Below are 12,657 nucleotides of genomic sequence, written 5' to 3'. Positions count from 1 at the left end.
ATCACAGAATAAAGCTGAATTCTAAGGTTCCTTCCCACTGATTTCTTCTCTCAATAAGTCCACATATCCAATAATTACATGGTTAAGTTCAAACTTTCCAGATTTCAGAATGCTGCATACATCATATTCATCACTATAAAATTAACCTTTTTTCTGATATTGATCAAGCAAAAATTTTCTGTACTCTTCTACTGGCTTATGCAAATACTGTAAATTATTTCCTTATGCAAACGTCAGTTATACTAAAATATCAATCCTATACAATATCCTTTCCAAAACACATTCGCTAGTGATGTCTAAGTAAATATACAAAAGAGAACAATATATCTAATAATTTGAAGTAATAAACTGAATCTTCTATTAATAGACTAGCAGTTCCAATACAACAAAATCTTGGGTAAAAGGATTATGTTTAACCACTTTCTTTTAAAATATTTAATATTCACTCAAGTCTACAGATATCACTAGATTTTCTAAAATATCCCCATATTCACAAAAGAAGACATTAAACCCAAAATATAATTTGAAAACAAATGGAGAAAGCATTAATTAGCAAATAAAATTAAATTAATCTCCAATAGAGCAAATACTGATTAACTATTTATAAAATTAGCTGATTTGAATATGTCAGAAAAATAAATAAGGAAACAAATGAAGAAAATGTTCCAGTCATCCTTATGGAAAATTAAAACTAACCTGAACAACTCCTGGTTCTGTTTTGCTTGCATTTACCTTATCAGAAATCAGAAGAGGGTCGCTTTTTTCACAGCCTTCTTCACTAATGAGCATGTCTGCATAGTTGGGCTGGGGGAAGATCAGGTGACTCTTCCTAGAGTCAGCGGTGAGGGAGACCTCATGGGAATAGCTCTGCAGGAAAGCCTGTACCCCGTCCACGCCCACAACATGTGAGACAGGTAGGCCTGCCAATCCATCTCCTGAAGCCTGAAGCAGGTGTGATTTGTGCCAGCGCCGCAGCCTGAGTGCCAGCAGCACAATGACAAAAGCAAGAAAGACGCAGGATACTGAAGCCACTGCCACCACCAGGTACAGCGTGAGGCCTGAATCATAGGGATCAGAAGCAGTCTTGATGCTGCCCAGGTCAGCCAGGACTTCAGGGATACTGTCAGCGACAGCCACGGTGAGTGTGACGGTGGCTGAGAGAGGGGGCTGGCCGTGGTCCTGGACAGCCACCACAAGGCTCTGTTTGAGCACATCTCTGTCCAGCAGGGCCCGTGCCGTGCGCACCTCACCTGTGTGCAGCCCCACTGAGAAGAGCCCTGGCTCACTGGCCTTGAGCAGGCGGTAGGACAGCCAGGCATTCTGGCCCGAGTCTCTGTCCACTGCCACCACCTTGGTCACCAAGTAGCCAGGTTCTGCAGAGCGTGGTGCCAGCTCCACACCCATAGAACCATCGGTAGGAAGGGCAGGGTACAAGATCTCAGGTACATTGTCATTCTGGTCCAGCACAAACAGGCTCAGTGACACGTTACTGCTTAGTGGCGGGTTCCCACTGTCGCTGGCTGTCACCCACATCTGGAGGTCTCTCAACTGCTCATAGTCAAAGGATTGGAGAGCATATAAGACGCCGGTGTCAGAGTTAATGGACACATAGGAAGATAGAGGAACTCCCTGAAATGTGTCTTTGACCAGGGAGTAAGTAACCCGAGCGTTGTCACCACTATCAGGGTCGAGGGCAGTCATGGAGAAGATAGAGATGCCTCTGGGGTTGTTTTCTGGGAGGGAGGTGGAGTAGGAGGCATGAGGGAAGGCAGGTGGGTTGTCATTGACGTCTGCTACTTTCAGGGAGATGTGGTTTTCTGTAGATAAGGGTGGGGTTCCATGGTCAATGACGGTTATGGTGATATTATATTCTGAAATCTCTTCTCTGTCAAGGGCTTTTGTTGTTAATAGGTGATAGTAATTATCAACTGATTTTTCTAATTTAAAAGGCAGGTTCCTGGGAATAGAACATGCAATCTCACCATTTTCTCCAGAATCACCATCGTGTACACTAAACAGTGCAATTACAGTTCCGGGAAGACAGTCTTCAGAAAGAGAACTGGTGAGAGAGGTGAGGATCACTTTGGGGGCATTGTCATTCACATCCTGTACTGAGACCAACACCTTAGCACTGGCAAGAAGAGCGCCTCCATCCTGAGCTACCACTTCCATGAGGTAGAATCTGGATTCTTCATAGTCCAGTGATTGCATAGTTGAGATTTCCCCCAGGTTGGAATCGAGTTGAAAAGTCTCTGAAATTTTGTCGTCTTCATTGCGAAAAGAGTAGGTCACTTTCCCGTTTATTCCCTCGTCTGGATCCGTGGCGGTTAGCGTGAGCAGCTGAGTGCCTACAGGTATGTTCTCTGGGACGCTCACTCTGTATTCGGATTGAGTGAACAGGGGCGCGTTATCGTTTGCGTCGAGAACCATCACACGGATGTGCGTGGTGCCGGAGAGTACCGGGTCTCCGCCATCTAAAGCTGTGAGGAGGAGGTCGTGAACAGCCTCTTTCTCGCGGTCCAGGGGCTGTTCCAACACCAGCTCCGGGTACTTTTGTCCATCAGTTCCGCTTATCACATCCAGAGAGAAGTGCAGATTGGAGCTGAGCTGGTAACTCTGGAGGGAGTTCACACCCACGTCCGCGTCCCGCGCGAAGGGAAGCACTAGCCGCGTTCCCACAGCCGCATTTTCATTAACTTTAACTTTTAATTCTTCATCCCGGAATCGCGGGAAGTTATCATTAATATCGATTATTTCTACTTCTACTCCATAAATCTTCATTTGATTCTCAACCAAGATGTTAAAACTCACCAGACACCGCGCGCTCTGAGCGCAGAGCTCCTCCCGGTCTATCCTGTCCGCGGTGACCAAGCTGCCGCTTCGGGGTTTCAGAGAGAAAAGCTGCGTCCTACCTTTGGTGACAACGCGGACTCCCCGCTCCACCAGCTCCTCGGGCTCCAGCCCCAAGTCCTTGGCGATGTTGCCCACGAAGGAGCCTGTCTCCAGCTCCTCGGGCACCGAGTAGCGGATCTGCCCGGTTCCTGTCTCACACAGCGTCCCCAGGAGCGTGAGGAGCAGCAGCAGCTCTCCGCAGCGCCAGCGCCTCGGCGGATCCGTCATGCCTTCTCTCTGCCCAATTGTCTCGTAGTCCTGGTTCGGCCTGGCTGTTTCCTTATTTTTCTAAAGCCGCTGGTATATATTCCGTGACGAAAATGAGAGCGGGACGCGGATGGTTGGTTTTTCCCGAGAGCCTGTCTGATCTGTGAGTAAGGTAGGAGCAGAGAGTCGTCTCGCCTCTGCGACAGCTTCTTTCCCACTTGGGTGAACAGCGACGCTCAGAGTCCTAACCAGTTACTACACCAATTCTATTTTTATTTCTTGTAAGTTCAATTATATGTTTGTTTCTAATAATTTTGCCATATCCTTATTGTATTACTGCATGACATTGTTTATAATAGTTAATTAAGCTTTAATTCTGAATAGCAAAGGCTTCCACAAACCCCTGAAATCAATATAATTATTAGATTCATTTTACTTCCTTAGAAAAGTTTTATTTAATGTGCCATTGAGCCTATGTCCTTTATTTACCTCTTATCTATATTTTGTCCATTAAATTAGGACTTGAAATTCTTAACTTTGTGAGATTCAGGATTTAATCTTTTTATTAGGATGCATTTTTGAAACCATGCTTATTTGTACATAAGAATGCCAAGGAAACAAACCCAGCTCTCAATGCACCTTTCCAAAAAGGCCTATTGATTTATGGAAGTTATGTTAGCTGTCCTAAGCAGAAAGAAAGTCTGTCTTCGAGAAAGTATCTGCACTATTTCAGACTAAGAGTTTGAGTTGGGTTAACCATACATTGTTTATATTTTCCTGTTACTATGTTCAAATAATTGCAGTCAGATATTTTACAGTGATGGGCTCTTGGTAACAGTCAGTATAGGGACTGTGGAGGACAGGGCTGTAGATCATCATCCATGCAGGAAAGCATGCCCAGCAAGCAGCAGTGAGTGCCCTTTCTATGTTGAGACAGATATTTAATGTTATCACTTTTATGTGGTAACAGAAAACAAAAAACCTCATGACTGAAAAACATGGACATTTGAGCGGAGTACAAGAGAAGCAACTTTACTTAGAAACCTTCATAGAAAACTAAGAAAATGAAGATATTCTATAATTAGGCAATTCAAAACCATAAAATTTTAAGCAATATTTGGTAGAAAATGATGTGACTAGGTTGCAAAGTTTTTCTCAATGTGCAAATTTTCTCAAGAGCAATTTGTTAATATGTATGTTAGAGCTCAGACCACAAACATTGCCCATCCTTTAAAATACTTCTGGGATCCCAAGATGTTTAGCTTGTAAAAATACTGAAAGTGTTGGTCTTTAAGCTGGAAAAATGTCCTATCCAAGCACTGTGGTTAAACAAACATGACATTGGTTAAAACCCTTCCTTTCTTTGGTTCCCAATTTCTACAAACTAGTAAGATGAAGACTCTCTTTACTCCCCAGTACTGTGATTCTAAGAGGAAGTAAAATTGAGTAATAAAGATCCTGAAGGTGAAACAAATTCCTTAAAGTCCCAATAGTCACAAACCTCCAGAGGGAAGGAATGTAAAGATAAGAAAGAAGAAGTACAGTATGGTATTTCATGTGGTAAAGGCCTGTAGTTATGAACAAATCACTCTCACACTTCAAATAGAAAACTCATATTTAAGATTTGGTTAGACGAGATTAAGGTAATTAAAGCAGAACACTGCCCAAACCTGACTCACAAGACAACACATTATGCAACGGAGCCTCCTACCCAACTTAGGTGATTTGTGAAAATAAATGAATTGAATTAAAACTCACCTTTAAAATAGTATCAGAGGCAAATGGAACCCCAGTGTCTTCATGATTTGTACTTGGTCCCCAAGAGGCAGGGTCACAGAGGAGATCCTGAGGGGGAGCCATTTCCGGAGTCACGTTGAGAAAATTGAACTCTGTCTTAGCTGATTGTGAGGCAACGCACAGATTGTAGGCATAGGGCAATGTTCCCTCACTGCAGTTGGAGAGAACACCAGGTCCAGACTTGGAGCTGAGACCAGGCTGAAAGCAGCCCCAGGCGGCTGAACTGGAAGAGCGTCGCAGGCGCAGAGCAATGGCAAGAATCACCGCCAGGAAGAAAAGCACAGAGATCAAGGCCAAGGCCACTACCAGGTAAAACTGCAGCTCAGCTTGGGGGTCAGAGGGCGCTGGGCGGTCGCTGAGGTCCGGCAGTACCTCTTGCAGACTATCTGCGAAGATCAGGTGCAGCGTGGCGGTGGCGGAGAGGGGCGGCTGTCCACTGTCACGCACAGCGACCAGCAGGCGCTGGCGGGCAGCGTCCCTGTCGCCCAAGGCACGCGCTGTGCGCACCTCGCCCGTGCGCAGCCCCACGCTGAAGAGCCCAGGCTCGCTGGCCTGCAGCACGTGGTAGGACAGCCAGGCGTTGTGTCCTGAGTCGGCGTCCACTGCCACCACCTTGGTGACCAGGTAGCCGGGCTCCGCGGCACGTGGTACCATATCGAAGAGCGCCGAGCCGTCAGGCTCCAGCGCGGGATACAGCACCCGCGGCGCGTTGTCGTTGCGGTCGCCCACCAGCACGCGCAGGCTCACGTTGGCGCTGAGCGCGGGCGAGCCCTGGTCGCGGGCCTGCAGCGTCAGCTCAAAGGCGCGACGCTGCTCGTGGTCGAAAGCGCGCTGCGCGAACACCACCCCACTCTGCGCGCTCACTGACACGTATGACAATAGCTCCTGTGGCCCCAAATCGCTAGCCACGATGGAGTAGGAGACGCTGCCATTGGGTCCTAAATCCGGGTCGGAGGCGCTGACTTGAGCAATTGAAGCTCCTGGAGGGTTGTTCTCTGCTACGTGGACCAAGTAGGAACTCTGGTGGAAAACTGGGGCATTATCGTTGATGTCAGAGATGAGCAGAGTGACGCTTATGCTGGAGGAGAGAGGCGGATTGCCCCTATCGGTGGCTGTGATGGTGACATTGTATTCTGGGATCTCCTCCCTATCCAGAGCCCTGTCTGTCACTAGCTTGTAATAGTTCTTTGAGGAAGACTTCAATACAAACTTGGCGTTTCCCAAGATGCGGCAGTAAACTTCTCCATTTTCTCCAGAGTCTCTGTCTCTTGTTTTTATCAAAGCTATCACTGTTCCTGGAGGTGAATCCTCTGGTAGGGGAGTAAATACTGAAGTCACAATCACTTCTGGTGCACAATCGTTCTCATCAATAATCTCGATTTGAATACTGCAATGGGCTGCTAGATCTCCAGGATCTTTTGCTTCTACACTCAGAGTGTAACTATTAGCAACTTCAAAATCCAAAGCATTTTTTGTTGTGATTTCTCCTGTTGTTTTATCTAAATTGAAAAGGTGTCCCACTTGTTCGTCCACATTATGAAAGGAGTAGGTGATCTCTGCGTTGGATCCCTCGTCCAGGTCGGTGGCCATTACTCGAAGCACAGAGAAACCTGGGGGCACGTCCTCCCGCAGGGTGACCCTGTATACGTCATGGCTGAACACTGGAGGGTTATCGTTGGCATCGGTGACTTGGATTCGTATTTGGGTGGTTCCACTTTGAGGTGGGTCCCCCCCGTCCACAGCTGTGAGGACTAATTGATGGAAATTATGCTCTTCTCTGTCCAGAGAATGTTTCAAAATCAACTCAGGGTATTTACGTCCATCTGGAGTCTGTTTCTCGGCGAGATCAAAGTACTCATTGTCATTAAGGTGGTATCTTTGCAGTGAATTGGGACCAACATCTGAATCCAGGGCTGGATCTAGTGGAAATGTTGTACCTGCCTTAGTGGATTCTCCAATTTTTAAATCAATTTTACTCTGTTTGAATAGCGGAGTGTTGTCATTTATATCCTGCACAGTTACTGCTACATGGAAAATATTTAGCGGGTTTTCAGCGACAGTATCGAAATCCAGAATACACAGAGGCTGCTTCCCGCAAATCTGCTCTCGGTCTATTCTGTCACCCACAAGTAAGTCCCCGCTCTTTGGGTTTACAGTGAAGTATTCCTTCTCCGCGCTAACCCGCAGCTTCCGGACCGGCAAGTCCGGGACAGCGAGCCCCAGATCCTTAGCGAGGTTTCCCACCACCGAGTTCTTGGCCAGCTCCTCGGGAATTGCATAGCGGATCTGGTCTGGGAGGGCCCCGCGGAACAAAGACAGCGCGAAGGGCAACAGTACCTGCAGCCAGGGCGCCGCCCAGCACCGCCGCCCGCGCCGCCTCATCCTCTATCTCCCTCCGCGCTCCCCCGCTCCTTTGCCAGTAGGAAAAATAAACCCTCCGTGGGTGGCAGAATCCCGCCTAGGGTCGCTTTTCCTGCTTTTCTTTTCTGGTCCGAATCTGTACTGGTCTCCTCTGTGTGGTTAGTTTGAGCAGGAAGTTACCTTCTAAGAGCCTCCCAAATGCGTCTCTGATATTTTCTCTCAGTTCTTTTGACCTACAGCGACGCCCAGAGGTTTTCTTATGAAACTGCACCAATGGCTTGTAAATGTTTGCAAAGAACTGTTTTTTCTTTCTTTTTTTTTCGATTTATAAAGAGTATTTGTTTGTTTTAAAGTAAGTAACATATTAAAATTATCCCAAATTCATAGGTTCACCCTCTCATCCCTGCTTTCGATAACATTTCTCTCATGAGAAATAAGTGTTGCTTCTGGTATATCCTCCCAGACGTATATTTTGTAGAGTGCAGCAGATTTTTACAAATGTTCTTCCCCCCTTTTCTACCCAAATGTAAGCATACAATATACCATGTTCTGCACCTTGATTTTTTCATTCATTATGTCTTGAAGATCGTTTCATATCAGCAGTTGGGACTACTGGCGCTTGCCACTGCCCTGGCCAAGTTTTCCATTTATTACTTACAGCTACATAGCAGTCCGTCATAGGGATATAGCATAATGATTTGTTTAATCAGAAATATTATTTTCTAAAAGAAACATAGTTCCTATTCAAACAAAAACATATTTCCCATGTGATACTAGGTAAATTATTGCTTTCCTAGGCATTAAAATATGTACCACTTTGATTGTGGAATGTATTCCTAACACCATCTGAATATATTTGACCCAGGGTCAGGCCAACTGAACATTTCCAAATTATACTTTAGGGCTTCAGTATTTTAAATAATCTCTCCTCAGATATGAGTTATCTCTCAATGTTCACTTGTTATTTCCTCTTTCCTCCCCACAAGCTGGCTAATTGTATCATGTCATAGTCCAGTTTACTATGTATTACACCACAACTTCCTATGAATACAAAACAATGTAGAAACTAAAACTCTCCTTCTTAAGTTGAATGAAGGCATATCCCACAATCTATTGCTACAACTTTCAGTTATCAAAATACACAGATTTGTGTAGCCATTGGCATTCATGAATTCTGAATTAATTCACAGAACTGAATGAAGGCCAAAGAACAATAGTGCTGCATATTCCTTACAAATAAAATATTTTCTCCCATATCACATCATCCCATAGTCACACAAGAACAGCTATATGAATGCAATTTTCAGGGACAGGGATGAGGCCAGTTTACTAAGTAGCATGAATCATATCAGTACAGAATCCAAGTTATCCAATCTTTGTAAGAGGCTAACATGATAAAAAATGGAAAGACTTCAAAAGATTTTTTTCCTTAGCAATCAAGAAGGGTCTTAATAGTGATGCCAAACCAGACAATTTAGAAATTATTAAAATTATTCATATGATTTACTTAAATATAAGTGAAATAAAATGGGCAATATTTTGATAATCATAGAAGTGCACTGAAGGAATCACACATAGTCATTGCTGGTGCATCTCAGAACGGCAACAAAATATTTGAGATATACTGGTCAATTGAGACAATATCCCTGTTAAAGTTATACCAAAAGTTAAACATGTTCCCCACAATCCATAAATCACTATTGTCTAATTATAATGGAAACACCCTTTCAAGGAAAGAAAATTAAACTTCAAGCAAAACATGATAGAGTGGGAAAAGAGGGAATTTAAAAATACTGAGTCCAGATTCAACAACAGCTTCATGAAAAAGAATGCTATAAATGTAAATTTACACAATTGCTTTCTATTTCACAGTTCTAATCCATCCTTTCAGTAATGCCTAAGGGACAATGACATTGAAAAAAGTGAGGTGGTCGAGGGATAAAACTAAGAAATTTCTGCTGAAACTACAACTGAATGAAGACTAAAAATTATAATAAACAAATAACTTTTTGCATAGGAGTTAGTTATTGATCATTATTGACCCTAGAAGTACCTTTATTTGATATATTACATCTCTTATATAATTGGAAACATTTACAAGGCTCTTTGCCTATGTTTCAGTGTAGTAAGAATGATTATATGATTGGCTCACCTGAAGAAGATTAGCATCTCCTTTTGTTTCAAGTAAATCCTGAGTTATCAGAAGAGGTTCACTTTTTTCACAGCTCTCTTGGCTGATCAGCGTGTCTGCGTAGTTGGGCTGGGGGAAGATCAGTTGACCATTCCGGGAGTCAGTGGTGAGGCAGACCTCATGGGAATAGCTCTGTAGGAAAGCCCGCACCCCGTCCACACCCACAACATGCGAGACAGGTAGGCCTGCCAATCCATCTCCTGAAGCCTGAAGCAGGCGTGATTTGTGCCAGCGCCGCAGCCTGAGTGCCAGCAGCACGATGACAAAGGCAAGAAAGATGCAGGATACTGAGGCCACTGCCACCACCAGGTACAGCGTGAGGCCTGAATCATAGGGATCAGCAGCAGTCTTGATGCTGCCCAGGTCAGCCAGGACCTCAGGAATACTGTCAGCCACAGCCACGGTGAGTGTGACAGTGGCTGAGAGAGGGGGCTGGCCATGATCCTGGACACCCACCACAAGGCTCTGCTTGAGTGAGTCTCGGTCCAGCAGGGCCCGTGCCGTGCGCACCTCACCTGTGTGCAGCCCCACTGAGAAGAGCCCTGGCTCACTGGCCTTGAGCAGGCGGTAGGACAGCCAGGCATTCTGGCCTGAGTCTCTGTCCACTGCCACTACCTTGGTCACCAGGTAGCCAGGCTCTGCAGAGCGGGGTGCCAGCTCCACACCAGTGGAACCATCGGTGGGGAGGGCAGGATACAAGATCTCAGGGGAGTTATCATTTTGGTCCAGTATGAACAGGCTCAGTGACACATTGCTGCTGAGTGGAGGGTTCCCACTGTCACTGGCTGTCACTTGTAGCTGCAGGTCTCTAAACTGCTCATAGTCAAAGGAGCGCAGTGCATACAAGACGCCAGTGTTGGAGTTGATGGAGATGTAGGAGGACAGGGGCACACCCTGGAAAGTATCTTCAGCCAGGGAGTAGGAGATTCGGGAGTTCTCACCACTGTCGGGGTCCCTGGCTGTAATAGATAAAATGGGGGTTCCTCTGGCGTTGTTTTCTGGAATGTAGGCAGAGTAGGAGGCTTGAGGAAAAATGGGTGGGTTGTCATTGATGTCTCCCACGTGTAGCGAGATGTGAGTCTCTGTAGACAGTGGTGGAGTTCCCTTGTCAGTGGCAGTTATCGTGATGTTATATTCTGAGACTTCTTCTCTGTCCAGAGTTCTGTGTGTCAACAACCGATGATAATTTCCATAGGTCTTTTCAAGTGTGAATGGTAGACTATCTGGAATAGAACACATGATGAGACCATTCTCTCCTGAGTCACTATCTTGCACATTGAAAAGTGCAATTACTGTACCTGGGGGAGAAGTTTCTTGGATTGAGCTGGTGAGGGATGTAACTGTGATTTCTGGAGTGTTGTCATTTACATCCAGAACTGTCACCAGTACCTTACTTCTGGCTCGGAGACCAGGTCCATCATGGGCTTCTACATCTATGTCATAGAATCCAGAGTCTTCATAATCTAGATTCTCCAATATTGTTATGTCCCCACTCAGAGAATTCAACTGGAATAGCTGGGATATTTTGTCTCCTACTTTCCGGAAAGAATATGTCACTTCTCCATTGGCTCCTTCATCTGGATCGGTGGCTTTTACAGTGAGTAGCCGGCTGCCCACAGGCACGTTCTCACGAACACTTACGTGGTACTCGGGCTGAGTGAATACCGGAGCGTTATCGTTGATATCCACAAGTGTTATGTGAATTCTGACAGTGCCAGAGCGAACTGGGTCGCCACCGTCGAAGGCGGTGAGGACCAGGTGGTGAACTGCCTCTTCCTCGCGATCTAGGGCCCGCTCCAACACCAGCTCCGGGTACTTAATCCCATCGGCTCCGATTTGCACGTCCAGGGAGAAGTGACCATTTGGGCTGAGCTTATAACCCTGCAGGGAATTTACACCTACATCCAGATCAAAAGCTTCAGGAAGAGGAAATCTGGTCCCAGGATTTTCACTTTCAGCGACTTTTATTTCTCTCTGCTCCGTTCCAAAGGTGGGCGCGTTATCATTAACATCGATTATTTCCACTTCTACTGCAAAAATCTTTACTTTATCCTCTAGGAGAATCTCTAGGTTTGCCATACACTTTGGAGATCGGTTACAAAGCTCCTCCCGGTCTATCCTGCCCGCGGTGACCAAGCTGCCGCTTCGTGGGTTCAGAGCAAAGAGCTGGGTCCTACCTCTGGAGATGATGCGGACGCCGCGCTCCGCCAGCTCTCGGGGCTCCAGGCCCAAGTCCTTGGCGATGTTGCCCACCGCAGAGCCTTTGTCCAGCTCCTCGGGCACCGAGTAGCGGATCTGTTCAGCCTGGATTTCCCACAAGGCCCCGAGGAGAAGGCAGATCTTGAGCAGCCGGCTGCAGTCTGGGCGATAAGAAGGAGCCGCCATCACAGCCCCGCCACGGAAGAGCGTGCGCTTCGGTTTTCCCTCTGTGGTGCCCTGAGGAGCCCTAGGATCTTCGGAGTCCAAAATAAACTGCTTTTAAACTGCTTTCATCGCTGGGTGTTGGAGCTCTCGGGGCCCAGGTAGAAGCTTTCCTAAAGCCCCGGAACAAGTGCTTTGTGCTGCAGAAATCTTGTGGTTCGCATTACATTTCTGCTTGTCTTTTTTTCGCCCTATTGGTGAACAGCGACACCCAGAGTCCAAACCTGCTACTGCAATTTATTCTCACTATATAAAGTATCACTTTTACACATCCTTTCAATTTTTAATCCTATTTCTCCCAAGAGAATAAAAGTCAAATTCCTATTGTTTGATTTGCAATTAAAATCCCAGAATGACCCAAAGCTTCCTTTACAATAAATTATATAAAGTTATTTATTTTTTCAGAGAAAATAACATGATTTTTAATTTTTTTTGCTAAGAATGTTTTCTACCTCTTTTCAGTTTTTGCAATGTTCGTCCACATATCCCACTCTCAGTACAGTGTATTGTGTGAGGGACATATTTATTCTTCTTAAAAACAAGGGCAGACTTGAAGAATGGAGGAAAGATATAGGTGAAAAGACAGTGAACTGGAAGCTTGGAGGTCTGGCTTTAGTCCCAACTTATGCAGAAACAAGTTTACCCACATGTATTGACCCTTTAGAACCCAGAGTAGCTTTTCATTCCCTTGCAAGAAAGTACCTACGCTTAAGAGATAGTCTTACCCTGGTGCAAATGGGCTTGACAAATATAATAGGTTTGGGAACAGAATTTGTTCATTAATTTAA

The 12,657-nt window shown here is 45.6% G+C and overlaps 2 protein-coding genes across 5 annotated transcripts in view; both read right to left on the bottom strand.

Moving 5' to 3' along the window:
- Window positions 1-12,657, bottom strand: part of LOC123637896 (protocadherin gamma-C4) — a 137,113-nt gene that overhangs the window by 115,330 nt on the left and 9,126 nt on the right. The window contains exon 1 of one of the 4 annotated variants that reach the window (XM_045551045.1): window positions 9,410-12,029. The exons of 2 other annotated variants lie outside the window; for them this stretch is intronic. In XM_045551045.1, the coding sequence (XP_045407001.1) occupies window positions 9,410-11,833 (2,424 nt within the window). In that variant the 5' untranslated portion in view covers window positions 11,834-12,029. Of the gene's footprint in view, window positions 1-4,857; window positions 7,430-9,409; window positions 12,030-12,657 lie in introns of those variants that run through there. One more of the 4 variants, XM_045551047.1, reaches the window with a different exon arrangement.
- LOC123637898 (protocadherin gamma-A5) lies at window positions 650-3,209 on the bottom strand. The gene has a single exon (XM_045551054.1). The coding sequence runs from the start codon at window positions 3,118-3,120 to the stop codon at window positions 676-678; it is 2,445 nt and encodes an 814-aa protein (XP_045407010.1). The 5' UTR covers window positions 3,121-3,209; the 3' UTR covers window positions 650-675.

The sequence above is a fragment of the Lemur catta genome, chromosome 5, assembly GCF_020740605.2.
Source record: "Lemur catta isolate mLemCat1 chromosome 5, mLemCat1.pri, whole genome shotgun sequence".
Classification (NCBI taxonomy): domain Eukaryota; kingdom Metazoa; phylum Chordata; class Mammalia; order Primates; family Lemuridae; genus Lemur; species Lemur catta.
Note: the sequence above shows the minus strand (reverse complement) of the source record. Positions and strands in the feature narration are given on the sequence as shown.